At 41.4% G+C, this 24,442-nt stretch overlaps 1 protein-coding gene across 3 annotated transcripts; it reads left to right on the top strand.

Moving 5' to 3' along the window:
- The first annotated feature begins 559 nt into the window (after positions 1-559).
- Positions 560-23,203, top strand: TRAF6 (TNF receptor associated factor 6). 3 transcript variants are annotated; one of them, XM_075426407.1, is made up of 8 exons: positions 961-976; positions 5,992-6,050; positions 8,658-8,984; positions 14,986-15,136; positions 15,747-15,905; positions 17,711-17,782; positions 19,167-19,244; positions 20,077-23,203. In XM_075426407.1, the coding sequence occupies exons 3-8, from the start codon at positions 8,689-8,691 to the stop codon at positions 20,956-20,958; spliced, it is 1,638 nt and encodes a 545-aa protein (XP_075282522.1). In that variant the 5' UTR covers positions 961-976; positions 5,992-6,050; positions 8,658-8,688; the 3' UTR covers positions 20,959-23,203. The 3 variants fall into 3 exon arrangements, with proteins under 3 accessions (XP_075282520.1, XP_075282522.1, XP_075282521.1); XM_075426405.1 differs by lacking the exons at positions 961-976; positions 5,992-6,050 and adding an exon at positions 560-648; XM_075426406.1 differs by lacking the exon at positions 961-976 and having other exon boundaries at positions 5,979-6,050.
- Positions 23,204-24,442: the final 1,239 nt, after the last annotated feature.

Genomic DNA, 24,442 nt, shown 5'->3' with positions numbered 1-24,442 from the left:
CTCCAGTGAGTCCCCTCGGGGTCACCTGAAGTTGAGACAGAAGGTGATTTCTGTTAAGGCTTTGTCCTACCTTGGGAAATGGCTTTTTTGCAAACCCCAAGCCGCTCGCAAAGACCCCCCTCAGCCAGCTTCCAATGCCTCGCTTTTAATGGCACCCACAACCGAGCGGAGCGCGTCCTGCCAGTAACTCATAAAAGCACCAGCAGCGCCCAGTGAAGACCGGTACAGCAGCAAAACGCACTGCTGGCACACAGACTGGTGACGGCTTCATTTATTTTTCACGACGGGGATGAGAGCTTCGCTCAGATTTCCCCAAGATTTGGCGAGGCCGCCCGAACCGCGGTACGCACAGACGGACGCCGGCTCCTAACGGGGACGAGACCCCCGCAGCGCCTCCGAGAACCAGGACGAGACCCGGAACCGGGAGGAGACCCCCCCGGCGCGGCTCCTCGGGTCTGCAGCGCCGCCGCCTGCGCCGACCGCCCCGCCCGGCCCCTGCCGACGCTCCCCCTCCGCGGCGGCAGGGGGCGCCGCAGCGGGCCTGGCGCTTCGGTGCGCCCCGATCGGTCTGGGCGGCCGCCACCGCCCCGGGGCCTCCCGCGGAGAAGGCGGAAGCGGCGCCCGGCGGGGAGCGGCCGCGGGTCGGCGGTGAGTACGGGCGGGCCGCGGGGGGGGCGGGAGGGGCGCCGGCGGCCCGCCGGGGCCTGCGGCGGGGGTCGCGGCGGGCCTGTCTCGCAGGCCGTCGCAGGCGTGTGGCGCGGAGCGCTTTCCCAGCCGGGCCGCTGACTCGGGAGCGGAGCGCGGTCCCGGCCGCCGGGCGGACCCCGCGGCTCCTTCACCGACAGCGGGGCTCGGCGCCTCGGCTCCCGCCGGCGTCGGCCCGGGAGCCGGGGCGAGGAGGGCCCGCGTCCGAGGAGGGCGGTTGGCGGGGCTGAGGCACGCCGGCCTGCGCGGCTCTGGCGCGGGGCCTGCCGCGGTGCGTGGGGGGAGCTCGGCAGCCGCGGGCCGCGCCGTGCCGGTGCCGGCGGGGGCTCGGAGCTGCGCCGGCCTGCCCGGGAGGGTGAGGGCCGGGCGTGCCCTCGGGCGGCTGCCGGGTGCGGCCGGGATCGTGGGTTCCCGGTCAGCCTCGACGGCAGCGGCGCAAAAGCGGGCTCCGTTCTGACAGCAGTGGGGACTCCCGGTAACCTCTTCGGGAGGACGTCAGAGGTGTGGAAGGGTAATTTGCAAGAGAGGTTACGGTTTCTAAAGCCGAGAGGTCTGTTTTCTCGTAGAGACTGGCAGTACTTGGCATTCATGGTAAATTTATTAACACAAGTAGTAAGTTATGACCTCAGTAGTACTTTCCATCAATTTAATCTGCTTTAGATAGGTCACACTGAGCCTTTTCATTCTTAAACGGAAATCTCATCTGTAGGTGGGAGGGAAATGTTCTAATTATATCCCCGATACCCAGTAGTTAAAGCTAGCCGAAAGTATTTCTCCATGTTTTCCTCTGACAAGCTCTGCATGCTGCAGAGCTACCCGTGAGCTGTCTGGATTTTGCTGTGTCCTGGGTACCACTGACAGAATGACTAACAGTGTATTGATTGGAAGCCTTCAGTGGGGGAGAGGTAGGAAGAGATACGGAAGAAGGCAAAGTTACTGGCTGCACTAACAGCTTGTTTAACACCTCCAGTGCGTTTTACCCTGTGTTCACCAACGGCGTTAATACTTGCAAGCAAACTGCTTTGTCTTTCCATACTATGAAAGGGTCAGAAAGCTAGTCCCACTTGTATCGGAAGGAAAAATGGTCGCAGAAGTATGCTGATAAAAGCACTTGGATTATTTTCCTGGCAGATTTCTTCTGTGTGTTCCACATTACCTTCAGCTTTTCCCAGCAGCGAAAGATTTGTGGAGCTCAGTCAGGCTCCATTGAATAAGATATTGTTAAGACAGAAATGGCTTTGTAAGTTTTGTGGTATTGCATTACTGCAATACTGTTGTCTGTTTAAAAAATACGCTGCTGTATTTAAAAAGGCAATGCACACAATAGATACGCTGATAAGACTTCAGAAAGAAAAAATGTCTGAGGTGAATGTGCTTTTTCTTCACTTGTTGAACTTTCATGAGTTTAGTATGTCAAGAAGAGTATCTTTTGTATCTCAGTAGCACAAACTAGCTAAACAAATACAGAAAAGTTTTAGACCCAGGCTGTGACAACTGACAGTAAAAGGTTCTGGGTATAAAATATGTCAAAAAGAAAATAAAAGTAGATGTAAGGTAAAGTGAAAAGGAGAAATGTTTTTGTTGTTTCAGAATGTGTGCTTAATTCACTGTTTCTTTTCCCAGGGTCTCAAATCGTTTTACTAATGCCAGATACAAGCTTAATGCTTGTTGAGGTAGATGGTAATTAAATCTAGCCTGGAGACTTTGCCTGGCGGAAATGACGCTTGTTCATAGCCATGCTTCTCCTTCTCTCCTTTTGAAGTACTTTCTGTCCCGATGTTTACTTTGTGTCCCCGCTATGGCAGCATCTTAAATTCTCTGCAGATCTGCTGAGGGATATAGAAAGGCACAATGCGTATCTCGAAGTGTTCTCAGTGTGCAAAGGGAGAGCAGGGGCCAGTGAAAGCAGAGTCTCTGCCAAAGCCAAGAATTACGTGACATTGTTCTTGCTAACAACGCTTTCCTTGTAGTTGTTAATCTGAACAATTCTCAGTGAAATGTCTCTAGAAGTTAACAAATTGAAGAAAGGTTTGGGGGATTTTGGTTTGGGTTGTTTTTTTGATTATGGAAAAACCCATGGAATATTTTGGTGTTAAATACAGTATAGTGTACTTCCACTGCTCACTAAAATTAAGTTTCTTTTGACATAAGTAGGATAAAATATGAACATAACTGGAAATACGCCACCATCTAGTCTCCGAAATAACACTTAAGCGTAAAAATACATATGTGATGAAAGCCTGACAGCATTCTCTCCAAGCAAAGAAAAATCACCCAGAAAGCTTCAGAAACCCCCAAATGCCATGCTGCTCCAGCGGCAGGAGCTCTTGATAGTGTCTAATGAGCTTTTAATATTGTTGTTTGATTTTATTTGCCTCAAACAAAAATTCTTATTTTATGTCTTTGGGTTCACCTGTGAAAATGATAAGTATAGTGGTTATCCAAAGTCTTAGCAGTTACTGCTATTAAGAAAAAAAAAGTTGATATCTCAACAAAATGTTTGCAGTATGCTTGCAGGCTTTTACAAGAAATCACAATTTGCTTTTGCAGTTACAAATTCTGCCCAAATCTCCTGTTGCTTTGGCTTGTCTAGCCATTTGATAGCTTTGAAATGAAAGTGTTTTATAGGTATTCATTAAAAGGAACTTGCATCATTTTGTATGTTCTGCCTGGATGAGGCCACAGTGATGATAGTTAACAAACCTCATAATGCAAACACAGGGTGCTTATCAGTCATCAGTAGACCGTTGATTAATATGCCTGGGAATATGTGTTGCAAATATTGTTTCATAAACAAATTATCCAAAGTCACTCCACTGGTCTATCAATCTCATGACTCAGAAATCTGTATGTACAAAACTATTCTCAGTGAGGCAGAAGAAAGGAGAAAAGTTTGGCCAGTTTTTCTGTCCGTGCAGCGTTGAAGCCATTTCCACTGGCATCTCTGTGCTGGCCAGGCTGCAAGCAGTTTAATGATGGTCGTGGACTTTAAGTAAGAAAAGGGATTTGGAATAGTCTTCTGTGCGATTTCCTTATTTATTTGCCTATTCAGTGTGAATTTTCTAGGAAAGGGGATGTGGAAATTGTATTCAGTACTTACTGATTAATATGAAAAACCTTCTATTTAATGGTAACTGATAGACTCTCTGTACAGTATTCCTTCACCTTTGCTGAAATCTCGAAGGTATTGTTTCCTATTTCAGTGTAAATAGGATACAATGCCTACTTCTATTTCTTCCGTATTACTCTAATTATAGTGTAATTTTCCAGGCAATCTGGAGATACCTTCTGGTACCAGTAATTTTTTTGGTTTAGAGAAGTTTCTGAATTAATCCTGTGGCTCTTTGGACCATGAAAATCTGTAAAAGTGCTACCTAAACTCCATTATATTATGGAACTTCACATATCAGAGCACTGACTTTTGTTGTATTCATTAATTTAAAATATGGGTGGGTTTTAATGCTCTTTTGAAATTTTTTTTGTCAGTCATAAGGTACGTGATTCTTGAAGGAGTTTGCTCTTCTGGTCTGACTGCGCTATCTCAGATTGACCTAATCACTCTGTAATGCAACGGTGTAAATAGCAAGATAGCACAGGTGACTTACGAAAGAAAGGTTTCCTTGTGGTTTAATCCTTGAGTCGGAAGAGTAGTATGGGGACTCCCTATAATGTTAACTGTGTCTTTTCTGGGGCATGAAGATTTGATCATTAGGACATTCCAGATTTCTGCAGCACAAATAATGATCAAACAAATTATGTCCATTACCATTTGGCCTGGAAAGCACCTTCCTTTCTCGGGTCAAACAATATAGCTGTTCCCTTGAAGAGAGAAATCAACCTTTGCAGGCCCAAGGATTTTGGGTCCCTTGTGTGTGCAAGCTAAAACACATTATCTTATCTACTCAGCAAGCCTGATAGGACTTCCTAGCTCTATTAAAGGGTGTTTAATGTGCGTTGCCAAACATAGTTTTAAGGCTCTGTCTGCCTGAGAAACTTCACACTAGCAAAAACAAGAATTACCGTGCAGTGATCCAGTTTAATTTCAGTTGTTCCTTGAGCTGAAGGCTGGATGTTGTCCAAACAGAAAAGGTCATAGAGCAGGCTACCAAAGCATTTAGTGTACTAAACTGCCAACATCAAAAAAAATGGATAAATTCTAAGGGCTGTGGTGTAGACAAGGTATTATAAATTAATATTTGTGTATTGTTGAGCTTGTATGTGACTCAATTTTGTTCAGCACAGAGGAAGAACAACAACTGTTACCAATAGGAAGAAAAACTGATGTGGTTGTGGGGGGATGTTTGTTAGGTTTTACTTCACTGGTAATCTATTTCATAATCAAAAAGAAAGGGTAGCAGTTCGATGTGAATTTTGGGATATATACTGGTTTAGGTTTTACAATTCATCCTCCTCTAGCCTGAAAATTTTTTAAATTCCCCAGGGGAGGGACATGCAAAACTGCTACAGTAGCCTCACAAATTGGCTGCTCCACCTTCAGCACTGGAAAGACCTTTCATCAACATTCGAAGTATACCCTTCTCTAATTGGTTTTGCTCTAGCATCGCTCTGTTCAAGAAGGTAGCGTCTATGTTCCTACTCTTGGAGGGTAAAATAAGTGCCATGAGAAACAGAACTAATTCCTGCCATATTACTTACAACTTGTAGAGGAATTGTTTTAAACTATGGTGGAGTAATCGGGCCTCGGTTAATAGTCTGAGTAACAGCAGTGCAGATTTTGATTTGGAAAATTGTGCCTTGCCCCACACCTATAAATATTTGTGGAGGAAGGAGGATTTTCCTCACAGGTAAGGTGAAATGGATAAGAGCAGTAGGAGGAATCCTATCATATAAAAAGTGAACAAAATTTAAAATATGGCTTTAAATCACCTTGTTTTTTGCCTCTTTGTGCCTGAATTTCCCTATTTAAAAAGAGGAGCAAATGATACTTGCACTTCTTTTTTTGTGAACCCCTTGGTCATACGCAGACAAAAAACCTCCATCTGGGAGCGAAGTATATCACTGAATAAGGGGATTTTTTTGTGAGATTGGGATATTGACTGGCTGCAGTGACTCATTCATTAAAATAACTCTGGTATAGAGTTTTTGTTTCTGTAAACTGAGTGTACGTACCTGCTATGTCTGTAGAAGCAATTGGAGCGGGCAAAGAGAACACCACTTGCACAGCACTTAAATCTAAAAAGTGTTCAGTTATCGAGATTATACTGAGTTAAATCCTGTTTTCTTCCTTACAAGAACAATATTTCAAATAGTATGTCTTTTTCCTAGGAACAGCCCAAGGGAAGAGTTGCGCACTTCTTTGCAATTAACGTGACAGCTGAATTTGGGTAAAGCTATTATATTTTCCTCCTTGCTGCTTCCTGGATTCCTTTGTGACATTGCCAAAGGGATATATGTTCCTCTTCCTTTCTTAGTCTCACTAAATATACCCTTGTGGCTTAGAATAATGTGCATTTTTCAGTCCTAGGCTGGTCTGTGGATTCTGATATCCTGCATACCAACATTCCCACTTCATTGGCCCAACTTAGTTCCTGTGATTTTTCATGAAGTGTGGCCTGTGGCCTAATAATCCTCTGCAGAGGCTGTTAAATAGAAGTTATGTTAGTTTAACAGAAACAAGTTGTTGTTTTTCTCCAGAGAAAGCAGACCTACTGGTGGCAGTCTAAAATATCTTTCTGTCACAGAGCATCTTTCTAAGCATTGATTCTTCTTCCATTCTAAGTCATTGGGGGAGCTGCTCAGTTCTGTGGGATTAAATTGGTCGTTGTTGGACTGTGTCTGAAGCAACTGCTGAGAATTTGCTTGGTGTTTAGTTGGTATTCCTGTTGTGTTTAGGAGCCTTGATTATAAAGTCTGTTGTGATGGACAATGTGTAGGGATAATGCATGGGGGCAGAGAACAGGAATAGAGGTAAACACCACTCCTTGGATGCAGTTCCAGACAGCGCTGCTGTAGAGTTATTTCTGCATGAAGTGAGCATTGCTGACCAGTTCTGTACAACTCTAAACTGTCAAACTGTACTTTGAGATGCTGAACCTTAATGGTATTTTGGAAGTGTCAGGGATGCTGCTCTTCAGATGCTTCTCATACTTCTGTGTACCTTAACTAAATGGAAAGTCACATATTTAAACAATAGAATAAAAGTTCTGTTTTTGTTTCTAACTGTAACTGACCTAAATAGGGTAACTTTGCCCGTTTGGTTTTGTTTGGTAGATCTGCTTCCTCCTTTTTTTTTCTTCCTTTTTTTTTTTTTTTTTTTGGTCTGGATAACTTGGGGGGGAAAAAGCTCTTACACTGTCAGCATGGGCACTATTGCTAATTGTTTATCATATCGGTGGCCTAAAATGCATTTCTGTAATGTTGCATGTGTTCAAAATACATTTCCAGTTAAGCGCTAGTTGAGGCTTTGTGTGATTGGTATTGCTGTTGGTGTAATCTTCAGATGTCATATAATATGCACCTAAATAAAACTACCTGTATGTTGTCCTCCTGTCCGTGAACATTTTGTTAAAATGACTTGTGATGTTTGAATTCTGATAGAGGCAAGAAAATGTTTGGTTTTGTGAGCTTATAGTCAAGGTATCCCTATTCGTTCTGCATCCCTCTCGGCCCCCAGAGTCTGCAGTAGTGATGCAGATCAACAATACTTACAGTTCACCTCTTGATTAATCCTTAGATTTCCATCTCCAATATGCTCTAAGTGATGTAATGGTATTACAGTGAATGCAGTAAGTGAACATTGCAAGAGAACTTTGCCTATACTGCTGTGCCAAAGAAAATCAGATCTGGGCTTACTGGGCTTGTTTTTCATGCCCAGCTCTGTAACCCTGAGCCTACTCACACTGCCTTGCACCTGGTGAGTGTTTTCTGTGTTTCAGGAAAATGTCATTTATAGAAAACTAACCACAACAGGATTCTAAGAAAATGGTTGTAACCATTAAAAAATCAAGGGAGAGGTTAATTTCTTGGACTTTTAGAATTTATATTTGTTGTTTAGACCTTTCTGTAAAGTTCCCTTATTCAACGTAGAAACATGGGCAATCTATTTAGGAATACCAGCTTTTTTTTGCTTCATTCCTCTGAGTGCAGCCTGCTTTGTGAGCAGTAATTTAAAAGCAGGCTTTACGATGCCATTCACAGCTCTTCAGGGAAATGTGACTTTAATCTTCCATTCTTACAGTCATGTGCCTTGTCCTCCCTGCTAGCTAGACTGGCAGAGGGAGAGCAAGAACTCTGTTTGAGTACTAGTAGTTTGTAGACAGCTTTTGAGCTGTGGTAGTATTAGCCTTATCTCATGTGTAGCTTCTTGCTCAATTTAAAGTCCTGTTGGCAGTTTTAAAGTTTTATCAGCAACACTGTATATTTGAATTTCATTTGCAGCACAGCATCTACTTCATTCGCGTACTTGGACTTGCGTTTTATTTATGGGCATGCACACAAACTGATGTGAAACCTATACGGTGAATGACTGTATGCAGGAAACGTTAAATAACATTTGTTCTCTGCAAGGGAAATATGGAACTGAGCTATTGTCATCCAATAAAACTTGGTTTTGTACAGCATTTTTCATACAAATTATATTTGAATGCCTTAGAAATAAATAATACTGAAGGGGTAAAGAGGCATTTTCAGTAAACATAGCAAGGAGAAAGTATTGCTCTTTGCAGAAATTAGGTAGTCAGATGAAAGAGATTGCAGAAAGTTGTGTGTGTTTGCGTTTGAACTAGACTGACAGGATACAGTGCTCTTTCCTATATATCACAAAATAAGGAAAAAAGATAGATAATAAACTGGGACAAAACAAAACCGGTGATTTTGAGTAGAACCAAATCACTACTGTTCCAGTGTTTCTGGTCAGAAATAAAATTTGTTCTTGACTGGAAAGGAAGGTCGTGGAATATTGTAAATTAACACATCTTTCTGTCATGTTGCAGAGCGTTTCTGTGTAGCACTTGATTAGCTACTATGAGCTTGCTATATACTGATAACAGTTGTGGAGCCCGAGACGTGGAAAGTGGCTGCTGTGCAGCCATGGCCAGTGCCTGCAGTGCGGGAGCGAAAGAAGACAGCGTAAGCGTCAGCAGTGGGACTGGAAACCCTCCAAGTTCTTTCACAGAGGAAACACAGGGATATGATGTGGAGTTTGATCCGCCCTTGGAAAGTAAATATGAATGTCCAATCTGTTTGATGGCTCTTCGAGAAGCAGTGCAGACACCGTGTGGACATCGTTTCTGCAAAGGCTGCATTGTCAAATCTATAAGGTAAAGGAAAACTTATGGAAGTTGCTTTCAACAAGAAATTCTCTTGCAGAGCAGTTGAAGGGCAATGTAAACTGCATAGAACTGCTTAAGGTGTATTACCAGTGAGGTCTCATAGAACTGTGGGAATTTATAGTTCATTAAAGGTGCTTTCTACTAAACACAATATATGGCCAAAATGTCGTTAGTTTGGAGGTTGCATAAGCTTTAGATATTTTGCCATTTATACAAATTTACCCAGGTTATGAATGTGAACATTTGCTTGAGTAAACATTAAATAAAGAATTTTTTTTAAAGTAGCCAAATCCTCCAAACAAATTTCATTTTCAGCCCAGGATTAGAAAATCTGTCTTTTCCCTGTGATTGTTTCTCTTGATAACTACGGGCAACTACAGACAACATGGTTTCTTGGTGCAGGTAAGGCGATTCACGATTTCAGTTCTTCACTTGAAATCAGCTGCTTCCTTGGTGGGCTGGAAGAGAGAATCACATGAGGGAATAGTCTCAAAGCACTGAGAGAGGAAACTAGGTGGCATACGGGGGAGTGGGAATGAGATACGAAGGCAAGAGCAGGCTGGGCTCATAAAAATGAATGATTGAAAGAGCAAGAAAGGGCAAAAAGTACACTGGTAGAGTCTACTTCCCTCAAACCTGAAATGCAGTCATCAGTGTCCCACAGGTGTCATTGAGTATTGGAACACATTGATAGAAGGCTAGATATTATGCTGTAGAGTTTTTCCTTCTCAACAGAAACCAGATTTTTTCTTATCAATTGCTAACTTAGCTCAAATGTCACAGTACTTTAGTAGGAATCTAAATATTTAGTTCTGTGTGACCCACATATAGAACTGGTTAATTTCTAACATTACTTTGTACACCTCTGTGTAAAGATCATCAAACTGTCTTCGGTGTTACAGTACAACGTTGTTTTCCCTAGGCATTTGTTTTTAGCATGCAAAATGGACAGTGCTTTCTTGATTGAATTTCCATACCATTTATCCGTAGTTTGTATTCTGTTTCTTTTCCTCCACAGTCCATGATTTGTAGCTCAGTAAATTAATAGTATGCTAGCACTGATGTTCTCTGAATAACAGTATTTTGTGGGTTTTGTGGGCTTCTCAGTAGCTTCTGTCGCTGGTGTATCTGATGCTACTGTATTTCCTCAGGGCATCCCTTTTAGATCAAGGAGGGAAATGTTGGAGGCGAGTGCAAGAAGACAAACTTAATTTTGCGTTCCCTACTTAATGATAGCAAAAGAGGCTATTTTTCTTTCTCGCAAGCGCAGAAATTTTTTGTGTTTGCAGCACAGTTCTTTTTAACATTAGTTTCATCAATATTTATGAGAAAAGGATGGATATTTGTTATCCAGAAAATGTGGAATACCATCAGTGGCCACCCATGAAAAGTGACTCGCCTGTGGATTCTGCAGAGGAAGCGGAAAGATACTCAGTTCTCCATTAACCATACCATCCCTTCATCCCTTGCCTTGTTCACTGTGTTCCTACTTCTGCAAGAAAAGTACGTCACGCCTACCCAGCTGCATCACTCGATGGTAATCTTCGCGTCAGCTGGGTGCATGAAAGGAGGCAAAAAACCCCATATCTGGACCTGTCAGCTTTGGCTGTAATGCAGTTCTCTAGGCACAAGCACTTGGCTTCACTTTCTGGCCTTTGCCTTGCACATTCCAACCTACAATCTTTGAAGAGGTTAATGTACATAATTTCATGCATGCTTGTAAGCATTAAATTAGACGTTTGCACTAATAAAGGCCATTAAATTTTGGAATTCCTTACTTGCTTTCTCTGAGCTTGCTCTGTTTGTTGGCAGTAGCAGTTTTTGTACTCTTATGTAACTTTCTGGAAGAAAGAAATCTTTAAACCTTCTCATGGGATTATGATGTCTGTAAATCCTGAAGGTGAATTAGTCGGTACATAAGTATACTGAGCTTTAGAAATGTCTACTCCCCAATCGTTTCAAAGACGACAGAATTCCTAGGTTGAAAACTGAGGGGAAAATGACTGAAGTTAAAGTTACCAAAGATAGGAGTCTCAGTTCCAGTCTTTCAGATCCTTAACAGCTCAGGTGATCTTGTTTTCTGTTCCTTCAGCTGCTGAGCTGCACGGTTACAGTCATTGGTTAGAATTTACCACAGGACCGAGTGAGGAACTGCAGTGAACTAGAGCTCAGAACGCAACATCTTGTAGCAGGTAGAGAAACTTCCTTCTTAAACCCCAGGCATGGGAAATAGTTTCTCTTCCCTTTTAAGTTAACAGAGCATTTACTCTGCTCAGAGTTTTAGGTTTCAATGAGCAGAAGCTTTTGCTGCTTTTACACCCTCTCCCTATTTTTCTTCATTTCTATAGATAGTGTTGACTGTTTCAGTGAATACTAAACACAGGAGGAAAGCATTTTACGTCTTGCAAACTATAGATAGTCACTGTGATATTTCAGATGTTTCATTGATAATAAAGGTTTTCCCTCATTCCCCACTGCAGGCTGTCTTTGGAGTGCAGTTTGAGTCACTGCTTGTGAAAGCAGGGCAGACCAGCACTGAAAGTGCCAGACCTCTCTGAATCCCTGAAGGACTGAATTACGTGCTTAATTGGGATCCATGGATCACGCTATTGATTTGGAATATGTAGTGTTTACAGTACAATAATGATTTGGAAACTGTAATGTCTACAGTACCATATTGATTGATGCCATTGAGAAGCTTCTATAGAACTAAAATGAAAATGGAAAGTGATTTTTACATTCTTTAAGTACTGTTTTTTTCATTCAGTGTTTGTCACAGCCTTTATTTGATCAGGAAAAAATTGCTTCTGTTTATTACTCATTTCCCCACTATCTAGCTCAAGTGAGCACAGAGATTAAGCATTTTAAATTACAAAGGATGGACAAGCAGTTTTTGAGTAATTGCTTCTTGTGACTTAAACAAACAATTGTAGTTGTCCATGTTGAGTAAGTTGTGGCTGCAACTAGAAAGACTGGAGTCTTAGATCTTACAATGTGAGGAACATCATTAGACCAGATGGATTTGATCACAGTAAATATTTGCCTCCCAGAAAGACTTGGCATCTTTTTCAGTAAAGCTGTCTGGAGCGCTTTGAAGTGCTGTGATGGGTAGATGAGCTGCTTCACTACCAAGTAGCTACAAACAACAGTTTGCAAATCTTACTGTCTACAAAGTACTTGATTAGAAATTTTAGAACTAAGTTCAGATGCAGTAGCCAATTAAATTTCATTCTAGTCTTTCTTCTCCTGGATCTTTGGTCAAAGCTGACTTAGGCCTTGTAGTAGAGCTCGCCAAATATCAGAACCTCTGTTTATTGGAAAAGCAGAATTATGAGCTGACAAGGGGCAACAAGGAAAGCTTTGGGTGCTAGCAGTTCGTCAAACAACCAGCATGGCTGCAGTTAAAAGTGTATGCAAACTGTTTCAGCTTCTAGGCTAAACTGCCTAGTTGCTCAAATCATGGTGCATACTTTTTCTTCTAACAAAATTATTCTGGCTTTACTTTTCATAGCTATATTTTAATTTCAAGGGATGTTATAACAATATTCAGTGTACTTTGTAGCAGATGATTGTTGTTTCGCAGGTGCTGTTCTGGGTGTCCCAGCCCAATGTGATAAGTAATTCCAACATAGGAAAGCCTCCACTGTAGTGTAAATTAGAACTGAGCTGCATAAACTCAATTCTGTGATAAGAAATGTTTAGCAACAACTTTGTAGGTGGATCTAAGCAGCCTTGTAAACACAATCTCAATACTTGTAAATGGTGTTTGAACTCTGTTTAGTATAATACAATAAGTTATTGCTCTTTGCTCGCTATAATAATTGGAAAATTGCCATTTACACTTTGTCTGCTAGATATTTAAACTGGGGATCTGGTAATTGTTATTTAAAGCTAATTGGTTGTTGGCTGTTATACATGATTGGCTTTTCTGTGTAGAAGTAAGGCTGCTGTCTTATTAGCAGACCTGCTGAACTATCGTTATAGTTCACTGAACAGGGTATTCGTAACCAAGTTATACCTGTGAAAACTGATTGCCTATAGGTTCCCTGCAAAGTGAGGGAATGTTTCTGGGTTGTGACAAAGATCAGCATGCTGATTGTAGCTCAGGGAGCTATGCAACAAAACGGCATGCTGGGTATCTTCTTTTTTTTCCACTTGTTTAGGAGTATGACTATCAGACCTGTGGTGAGCTAGCTCTTGCAAGCAAAACCTAGGAAAGGAAGTTCATTGTCTCTTTCTGAAGTCTCAGCTTTACCCCCACTTCCTCTAGCAGTGTTGCTGATGAGGGAGTTGCTGAGTAATTATTTCCTTTTCCAACAAACGACACAAATTCCCTCCTGGTCTCCACAGCCCACTAGGTTCTACTTCCCCTCGTGCTTGCAAGCAGTGACAATGATCTGGCCTTTGGTCTTTGCACCATAAGTGCTCTCTGACATATTTCCACCTCATGTGTTTTTCCATTTTTATTACTGTTTCCATTAGCACTTCAGCTCATCACCTTTCATCCCTCATGCCTCTTTAACTGTATTACTGAATTGTGAATAGGTATGTTGACCTACTACTTTCAGAAATGAGCTGATACTGGAATTTATTTTTTTTAAAAGGAAAATTTGGTGGAGGTGATACCTTTTTTACTCCAGTTCTAATGATTCTTGTGTTTAAATTCAGGTAGACAGAACCTGATGAAGTGGAACAGGCTGTTAGTTCTCTTGTGCAAGTTGCACATACCCGTGTTCCACCATCAGGCTCCGAACTTTCACCAGTTAACACTGACTTCCAGTCTCTTTGCTGTTAAAATGGCTTCAGATACAACATTCAGTTCCAAATCCAGTGTAATTTTCATAGTTATTATTATGTTTTATGTCTGGAGTTTTTTCACCTTTTTAAATAAACAAATTGAAGAATGACCAGTACTGCGTCCTTGGCACAGGAAAGAAAGACAGGGACCTGGTGGAGTGGGTCCAGAGGAGGGCCACAAAGATGATCAGAGGGCTGGAACATCTCTCCTATGAGGAAAGGCTGAGAGAGTTGGGGTTTTTCAGCCTTCAGAAGAGAAGGATCCGGGGAGACCTGACTGCAGCCTTCCAGTACTTGAAAGAGGGCTTAATAAGAGAGGTGGGGACAAACTTTTTAGCAGAACCTGTTGCAATAGGACAAAGAGTAATGGTTCCAAACTAAAAAGAGGGTAGATTTAGACTGGATATAAGGAAGAAGTTTTTTACAGTGAGGATGGTGAAACACTGGCAGAGGTTGCCCAGAGAGATGGTAGATGCCCAATCCCTGGAAACATTCAAGGTAAGGTTGGACGGGGCTCCAAGCAACCTGATCTAGTTGAAGTTGTCCCTGCTTACTGCAGGGGGGTTGGATTAGATGGCCTTTAAAGGTCCCTTCCAACCCAAACCATGCTATGATTCTGTGACCAACTGATCAAATGGTTGTAGACCAAAACCAGCAAAATGTGTTATGTGAAAAGTACTGCCAAATAGATGAAGTGAATTTGGGGGGGGGGGGGGGGGGGCTGGGGAAGACATTTTTTGCTTTTTCTCTCAGCTGTGATGACCTTGGCTGTTTATAAAGTGAGAAAGAAAGGAGAGAAGGTCCAAGAATCTTTAAAGGATTGTTTTGAAATAGTATGTGAAATATTCTTTATGTTTTACTATGTGAGGTACTTACAGAAACTGGACCACAAGTTCTTAGTTTATTAACATGCTGCTCAAGTTTATTTCCAGAGTATATATCATGGGTTTTGCCCAAATAAAAACTATTAAGTTAAAAAAGTGCTGGGATCCTAGTCATGCCACATCTAGTGAGACTTGTGTATTGTCAATTTCTCTGCTGTACATTGCATTCTTTCAGGTAATTGCCACATAAATGCCATTGTTTTCAAAGACTGAATGTGTTATAATTTGGCCACGAATGTCATGCTACTGTATAAGTGTTTTAAGGGCAAAGGAAACTTGGAATCTCTTTTTCCTTTTCTGTGTTGTAGAGATGCAGGTCACAAATGTCCAGTAGACAATGAAATTCTGCTCGAAAATCAACTTTTTCCTGACAACTTCGCAAAACGGGAAATCCTTTCATTAACGGTTAAGTGTCCTAACAAGGGCTGCAGTATGAAGATGGAGCTGAGGCATTTAGAGGTGAGAATTAGTTCTGAAAATACAGAACCTTTTTTTCATGGACAAGTAAAAGTTCAAAATAACTTAACGTAGATGGTCATACCTCATACCTGTTTATGCTGATTCAATGCATTGTTCATTCAAGACTCTAGCTACACATATTTGGTTTTCGGTGTGCCTTTAACTGTAATTAAATGATTCTCAAGTGAACTTCGTAGTGCATGAAAATTGTACTAATGGAGAATTCTCTTTAGGATCATTCCTTTTTGTCTTTTGGTCAGCGGTGTCTGTACTTCACAAAAGTTCCCTAAAGTCAGTTTAATATTCCCTCAAAGCAGCTAGATATATCAGTTGAAATAATTGTTTTGGAAAATAATATACATAGTTAAAAGGATAAACATAAAGCTGAATTTTTACCTGTGAGCATTCTTACAGCTCTGAATACTTGAAGCCCGGATCTTAGTAATGGGACATTAACAGGCCACTGGTAAAGTCAGCATAAGCGTGTAAGGATTTACTTGCATGAAGGAAAGATTGCGATTTATTCCTCTTGTATTGTGCTTTATCTAGAAAACAGATGATAGGATGGTACCTATTTGTAGTATCAAATTCTTGTTTTGTCCTTGTTCAGGACCACCAGTTGCAGTGTGATTTTTCCACTGTGGAATGCCCACAGTGCCAAGGAGCCTTCCAGAAGAACCATCTGAAAGAGCACATGACACAGGAGTGTCCAAGACGTCAAGTCTGTTGTCCAAACTGTGCCACATCTATGGCCTATGAGGATAAAGAGGTACTTAGCAGGAGTCTCAGTTTTTCAACCTTCATTCACGCGGATTTGCTTGTAAATTGAACATCAGTTTTAAAAAAAAAAAAGTTTTTGCTCTAGAAGAGTTCTTTGTGTTGCACAGGTGAGAAACTACAAAGTCAGGACATTAGTCTAGAACAGGCAAAAGCTGGGGAGAGGATTGTGCTTAAATACAAATTAATTGGGAGTCCTGTGGTGTGAAAAGATTCATGTAAGAACCATTGATTTTTGGCCTTACCATCAGAGAGGCTGGTACCTGCTGCCAAAGTAACACACAAAGCAAATTTATGTTTACATTTTTTATGCCTGGCAGAAAGGATGTGTCAGGAGATGCATCTTTTTGGGGATATCTGCCAAGACACAAGACCAAGGTCATTTCTGAATTCTTCTCCTGGCTCTGCATTTTTTGCTTGGGTGATACTGAGGATAGTCCTTTCCTTTTTGAGCTTCCGTTTCTTTATCGTATATGGATAAAGCAAGTTTGCTGATGACACCAAACTGGGAGGTGTGGTAGATACACCAGAAGGCTGTGCTGCCATTCAGCGTGACCTGGACAGCCTGGAAAGTTGGGCAGAGAGGAACCTGATGAGGTTCAACAAAGGCAAATGCAGGGACCTGCACCCGAGCAGGAATAACCCCATGCATCAGTACAGGCTTGGGGCGGACCTGCTGGAGTGCAGCTCTGCGGAGAGGGACCTGGGTGTCCTGGTGGACGACAGGTTAACCATGAGCCAGCAGTGTGCCCTGGCTGCCAAGAAAGCCAATGGCATCCTGGGGTGCATTAGGAGGAGTGTGGCCAGCAGGTCAAGGGAGGTTCTCCTTCCCCTTTACACTGCCCTGGTGAGGCCTCATCTGGAGTACTGTATCCAGTTCTGGGGTCCCCAATTCAAGAAAGATGAAGAGCTACTGGAGAGAGTCCAGCAGAGGGCTACGAGGATGGTGAGGGGACTGGAGCATCTCTCCTATGAGGAGAGGCTGAGGGAGCTGGGCTTGTTCAGCCTGAAGAAGAGAAGGCGGAGAGGGGACCTAATATATACTTACAAATATCTGAAGGGTGGGTGTCAGGAGGATGGGGCCAAGCTCTTTTCAGTGGTGCCCAGCGACAGGACAAGGGGCAATGGGCACAAATCGAAGCAGAGGAGGTTCCGTCTGAACATGAGGAAGAACTTCTTCCCTCTGAGGGTGACGGAGCCCTGGAACAGGCTGCCCAGGGAGGTTGTGGAGTCTCCTTCTCTGGAGATATTCAAGACCCGCCTGGACAAGGTCCTGTGCAGCCTGCTGTAGGTGACCCTGCTTCAGCAGGGGGGTTGGACTAGATGACCCACAGAGGTCCCTTCCAACCCCTACCATTCTGTGATTCTGTGGTTCTCTGTGTTTTATTTCAAGGGCTGTTAATTTTCTGATATCGTATTGTGAATTGTCAAATAAAAATACCTCATATAGTCCAACAATACACCAAAAAAAACTTTAATATAGTTCCACTACAATTGAGCATGAATTTCGGAAACTTGTGGATAAATTCAGACTCCTTGGGAGCATAAGAGCTTTAGGAATAAAATATCTGCAACTTCATGAATTTCTTGTATGAGTCCAGGAAAAAAAATAATTATAGAAAACATACTGTTTAAGATAAGGGGATTGTCTTTGTTTCACAGTTATATGCAGCTAAATGCAAAATTTGAAATGTAAATAAAAATGTAACATCTTGTCAGAGGTGATAAGCGCTCTTTTAAATTGTGTAGCTTTATAGATTTTGTCTTTCCTCTCTTTTTCTCTGTTTTATAACAAAGCTGCATGACCAAACCTGCCCCCTTGCCAATGTCTTTTGTGAATATTGCAACACAATGCTCATCAGAGAGCAGGTAAGAGACGGCTTTTCTCTGTGTTTAATCTGGGTCAGATGTTTTGTATTTACATTGCTTCTTCAATCTGAAATTAAACTTGAAGAAACAGTTTGTCTGCTAGCTAATATATCTCTACCTGTCTCTGAAAATGGTGCATGCAGTGCAGGTGTAATACTCTTTTAAATGCTACTCCATCTTGCAGTTGCAGTCTGGTAAATATCCGTAGGATTTTGGGCTGCAAATCACATTGTTTAGCTATACTGCGTCTTGACAGGGGCCATGCTGCATGTTTTTGATCTTGAGTGGAGGTTAAAGAATACCAAGCAGCTGCTAGTGGTTATGGCTGGTATTAGGAGACAAGGCTTTGATTTGGGCAGAGAGGGAGAGTATTTGTAATTGGAAATCCACTGTTGGAAAGTAGCTATAAATAACTCACTGTCAAACTGTAGATGTTGTCTGGAATTCTGGTTGTCCATTACTATTGTAGTAGCCATTATTATTTCTCCTATTCAATAATAACTTACTTCATTGACAGGAAAATGGTAAATGTTATTTAATTTGCAGCCTATTCCTGTTTGAATGGGATGGCAACTAAGTTAATGACCTGGGTTAAGATAAAGAATGATCTTATCAAATCTTGTCTCTCAAGAAGAGAGAAATACTCTGAAAAACAGGATTGAGTTCAGTAACAAAGGCAAAAATCTGTCATTAGGTAGAATAACAAACTGCAAAAATAAGGAACAAAGAACACTAAACTATATAATGGTTTAGTATTAACGGCTGATGTATATTAAGCTTGTGTTCTGCTTCATCATGATACTCATACAAGGCAAGCATACTAGGATATATAAACGGGTATTTTGTCTGCAAAACCCGGAATTATCTATTGCTCAGTTTAGGGCTCATAAGGCCTCAGCTGAAGCTGTCCAGCTTTTGAGGTGGCGATGGATAGGGAGGATCCAGAGCAGCGAGATAATTGGGTCTGGAAAACACGGACCGTAAGAAAAATTGAAGTAACTTGAGCTTTTTGAGGAAGAGGATAACGAAGAGGGACACAACAAGTATATGGAAGTAGCGCTTTAGAAGGGAGGGAAGTGGACTGTGATCCATCTTCAGGATAGGCTAGAAACAAAAGGGCTTTGTTCTATCTAGCAAGAATGCTTTCTGATGACTAATGTAAGAACAAAGGCGATGAATTGTTAAAGCTACATACAAGGATGCAGAATTTTTATCGTCAGCAAACGCGTTTTTTTCAAAACTTCCATGTTTCCTTGAGAAATTACGTAGGTATAAACTGATCTGACTTTAGGTACATATTCAGCGTCCATCCAGACATTCTTTTAGGATGTTATAAAAGAATACTCTTGATGGAAAAATTAATTTCAAATCTGATCTATTTCAGATGCCTAACCATTATGACAATGATTGTCCTACTGCCCCAGTACCATGTTTTTACAGTGCCTTTGGGTGTCCTGAAAAGGTAAGCCTTTTATCAGAACCATGAATTGCAGACCTGCATGGTTTTGTTCTTTGCTTTTTTAATGAGTTTTCCTATTCTTGCCTCATTGACAAGCCCAATTCCTCAGTAATTTGTGAGGATTTTTGTTTTGAGGTATCTTAATTCTAAAACACTGCATGTTGGTACATTGCCTTTCAAAAGTCCTCTTCAAATTTAAAAAAGAACTCTGTGAATTATTTGCTTGATGAACTTGCTTTTATTAATCCACAAGTTATTTTCTTGGCTTTCACGTCAGTAAAGTAGTTTCTAGCATTTCTTCCAAAGTTGTGACCAAATACAGTTATGGCTCTTAGAGTTCAGTGAAGAAAACCTGACAGTGATTAAATTCTAAAATTACCTATTCTCTTATTTCTAATTGTTTAATACCTCTCTGTAACAGTAGGTCTTTTTCCTTCATCGTTTCCGCATCAGTTTTCATAGATCGTTGTATTTGGTACTATGGAGCATTTTAGCAAATCAGTGAAAAGAATACAATGATGATTTGGAACAGAGGAAAAATACTAAATATATGTTTATCACTAACGCTTTTTCACCGTGTCACTATTTTGAGTTGAACAGTATTTGCCCACTGGCATTTGAACTTCTTTTTTCATTTGTCGTAACAGTTATGTTAAATTTGGAGCCCTCCGTTGGTAAAGTGCTACTTGGTCACATCATCTGTCCTTGATTCACATTCCAGTTTCTCTCATGTAACAGAAGCAACTAGTTATTTGATTTTCTTCAGAGCCACGTTTAAGATGTGATTGCAGATAATGTTTGATATGTTCCTAATGCCACATCTCTTAAATTCTAGATGCAGAGGAATGAACTGGCACGACATATGCAGGAGTTCACTCAGGTTCACATGAGAATGATGGCTCAGAGTTTTCAAAACATCAGTGTTACTGCTACGAATCCTGTACCCTTCATCAATGGCCTGCCCTTTGAGCCTGCCCTCTTCTCGCACGTGTCACCTGCTGCATATGATTGTAATCCAGAAGTTGAAAACTTCAAAGAAACTATTCAGCAGTTGGAAGGTCGTCTGGTCAGACAAGATCACCAAATCAGAGAACTCATTGCCAAGATGGAGACTCAGAACACTCACATGGCAGAACTCAAGCGTACTATCCGAAATTTGGAGGGAAAGATTACTGAAATGGAGGCACAGCAGTGTAATGGTATTTATATCTGGAAGATCGAGAACTTCAGTGGACTCCAGAAAGCCCAGGAAGAAGAGAGACCTGTTGTGATGCACAGTCCTGGCTTCTATACTGGAAAGCCTGGCTACAAACTGTGTTTGCGCCTGCATATCCAATTACCAAATGCTCAGCGTTGTGCTAATTTTATATCTCTGTTTGTCCATACTATGCAAGGAGAATATGACAGCCATCTGCCTTGGCCTTTCCAAGGCACTATACGACTTTCTATTTTGGATCAGTCAGAAGGCCCCGACAGGCAGAATCATGAAGAAGTAATGGAAGCCAAGCCAGAGTTACTGGCCTTCCAGAGACCAACAATTCACCGCAATCCAAAAGGCTTTGGTTATGTGACTTTCATGCACCTGCAGACCTTGAAACAAAGAACCTTCATAAAGGATGATACCCTTCTGGTGCGCTGCGAAGTTCAAACGCGTCTAGATTTAAACAGTCTTCGCAGAGAAGGATTTCAAGCTCGCAGTACAGATGGAGCTGTGTAGCCTGTAAGTCTTAACCAGAGGAATGGAGCCACTAGTCCTTTTGTTCCTCCACAGGTTACAAGCGTGCTTCATCGTCCATATATGCTGCATTTGTAAGAGATCATAGTTGCCAACATAGTTGATCTTCACCTGAGTAGAACTTTGTTGTTGCTGGTATACTTTTTTTTTCTCTATGAGGTCACGTGTTCAAGTATTTGGTATTGTTCTCTATTAAAGTAAGAAGCTACTTCTGTAGCAAGCTAACTAAATAAAGTGTTGATATTCAAAACTTCACTGCCTACAGGAAAATCCTACTGAAGTACCTGTATATGTCAGTTTAGTAAAACGTGTAAGTCATATCAGAAAAGACCTGTAAATCTTTTCAGCTCGGTGCCTTGGAATACACACTGTAACAGGGAAGTAGCTAAATTAATGAAGAATGAGGGGTTTTTGTTTCTTTGTTTTTGACAGAGTTTGGGAAAGTTGAAACAATTTCTATATTTCTATATTTCTGTATTTCTACCTAGAATTTTTGAATTGGCTATGCTTCTCTTGACATCTGAAGTCAGGGTAAGACTTTGCTCACATCACCTAGCGTTGAGGTGTGCTTTGATCCTTCCCTCCTGCAGAGCTAGCTTCAGAAAGTTGCATGTCTATGCAGAGTTGATACTAGTGTTTCTGAAAGACCCGTGATAGTGTTGTGGAGAAGGCTAAATTACTCTGAGCGGAGTTCACTGAAGAAATATTGGTCCTGTGGTTTGAAAGTGCCCTCGTAATTCTCTTTATTTTGATAAATCTTTTTGTAAGTGTGTGCTCTGGGCCCAGAAGTGTCAGTCACTGTCACCAGAGAGATAAAAGTCTGGCACTGATACCTTTGTGCTGGTGGGATCTCCTCCTAGTGCTGGACATTTTTCAGGTTGTGGGTAGATGAATAAACAAAGGTATGTACTAACTAGATAGGGTGATGCAGGATTTGTTTTACTGTTGTTGAAACCTGAATTTGTACCAGAGCTAAACTTGTGACCTGCATCTGAGTGATCTCTTGGTGTTCTGGGTGACGCATGACATATGTTGTCTCCTATGAATTCTCAATGGACAGCTGGCCATATCAACGTCTGGCTGTCGTGGGTATTTCCTGTCCCATTAGACAATAGGAGCTGGGCCACCCTCAACACTTTGGAGGGGAGGAAAAGCCTATTAATTAGACAGCGTGAGGGAAAAATTGCAGTCCTGTTTGCTCTTAGAAAGAAAATCTGGCTTCCATAGTTACTCATTTACCAAACACTAGATTCACTATGTCAAGAATTCATGAGCTTCCTAACGTTGCGTGTATTGTTGTTTTCTATATTGATTGTTTGTATGCCATATAAATGTTAGTTTTGACCAGTCAAAGCCAAGTAGTTCAAGCTCACTGGTGCTAAAAATTTTAACTTGTCGTGGTGCTGATAAAGTTCTGAATCTTGTTTTTAAAAGGTGGGAAGAAAAAAGTTTTGTTCACCACATAACTTCAGTACACAGTCTGATACTGAAGAAAGAAGTAAGCCATACATAAGCATACGTATATTGTTTCTCCAAGCTAGTGAAACAACCTAACGACTTGAGACACTGCATCTTAAAAGATAGTGAAGAGTATCCAGACTATTTGGCCTCGTGGAAGCAGTCCCATGGGGATCGTCAGTTGGGAAAGTGCATATGCTTAATACATGCAAGGCTAATGAACGACTGCTGTAGTAAATTGATTTGAAAGGATACTCGCCTGCCTGCAGGAGATTAAAAGTTCCAGGACCCAACCTACAACTTTATTCATCACATCCAGATGAGTAAAATTGCAGATAGAGCCTTTTAGTGGAAGAGGGACTGTGTTCAATGGAGTATTGTCACTACTGAAACATGAACTTCCTGGCTAGTGGTAAATGCAGTCAGTCATTCACTTATTTAGTGTATTCTGTGTGTTTAGAGGACAGGTGAGCATATATTACTGAAAAGAGGAAAAGATCAATGCTTTAAAACTGTCACTTTAATCCTCTTAAGTAATTTTTGTACTGAATAGCCTCATCCTATTAGCTGACTTGTTCTGGAATGTCTTCAGTTAGAGCATTCCTAGTAGTTAAACCGTTCTTAACCAAGAGCTTTCAATGTACGTGACAGTGTCCAGACCCGCTGTATACAGAAAGCACTGTATGCTAGTTCTCCACTCATTTTCGAGCTATGTTAGTTATCCATGTTTGTCCAAGATGCTCAAAGACTACTATTTTCCTTTTTTTTTTTCGGGGGGGGGGGGGGGGGGGGGGGGGGGGGGGGGGGGCGGAGGGTAGGAGGTGGGGGGGTGGCCAGAAGAAACACTCATAATTTGAGAGCTTCTTCCTCCCACAGTTCCTTTCTCAACTCCAGTGGTAGTAACTAAAGTGTCCTTAGTCTGTGTGCTTATAGTTCATACCCAAGACCCACTAAGTGCATGAATACTTTCTCTCCTTTTGAAGCTTTGCGTTATGAACTGAATTTTTGCTTTGAGCCTTATCTGCTAGATCTGATCTACTTCTGCCTTGGGAGGAAACTCAGTTTGGTGGCAGGTTCAGGAGTTCAGATGATTCAGGTAAATATTGTAAGATAGCACAAACCAATAGGGAATTGAAAGCTACTGCATGTATAATACTGTATTGGCCACAGTACTATGAATGCTTTATTCACTGCTGCTATTCTACTGGTTTTGTATTTTAATATTACCAAGTAGAACGCTGAGTGATGCCAAATTACTGTAATGGCAGAGTTTTACATGAGAGACTTTGAGAGCTAATTTGCTCAAAAGTTACATCTTTCTGTCATGAAAAATTATAAATGTTAATGAAATATTTATTCATCTGCTTGTTCCATTTTGCTGTTTCTTCCTCCACCTTCCAAGCTACTCTTCATTTTTTAACTGCAGTTGCAGAGCTTTCTCTTACAAGTAAGACCATCTTCAGCTAATGGAAGACCTTACGCGTCTGCATTGTTACCATCTCAATGTATGGTCTTCATGACTATCATCTCTTATTCAAGCTTTTCTAAGGTTAGCATGAAGAGATCCGGTTTCTATATGAAAATGTATTTTCACTGACACAGCTTCTTTTCTTTTCTCCTTCCTCCAAGTCTGATCTTTTCTTGCGAGAAATCATTTTACCATGGTGGATTGAGGTGTAATTGCTAGAACTACTTAAATGGAAGCAGCAAGGTATGCAGTGTTGAGAGTTGTCTCTAAAACAAATGTGAAGAAATATGAGGATTTAACCAGCTTTCCTGTGTAATTTCTTCAGGAATGGGGTTCTTCAGTTCTGTAACTCTTGATGCTTTGCAGCATTACTGGATCTCAAAGCGGTTTAGAAAGAGTCTTAGCTTCTGTTGTCTTCCAGATTTCTGTTATCTTGAACATGTTTTAAGTCAGCCACTCTTAGGATGTGTATTTGCAAAGCTGCTATGGCGCTAACTGTCCAATAATAATATATTGCAATTGTGTTTTCTTTTTGCCTCA

The sequence above is a fragment of the Opisthocomus hoazin genome, chromosome 7 (genome assembly GCF_030867145.1).
Source record: "Opisthocomus hoazin isolate bOpiHoa1 chromosome 7, bOpiHoa1.hap1, whole genome shotgun sequence".
NCBI lineage: Eukaryota > Metazoa > Chordata > Aves > Opisthocomiformes > Opisthocomidae > Opisthocomus > Opisthocomus hoazin.
Note: the sequence above shows the minus strand (reverse complement) of the source record. Positions and strands in the feature narration are given on the sequence as shown.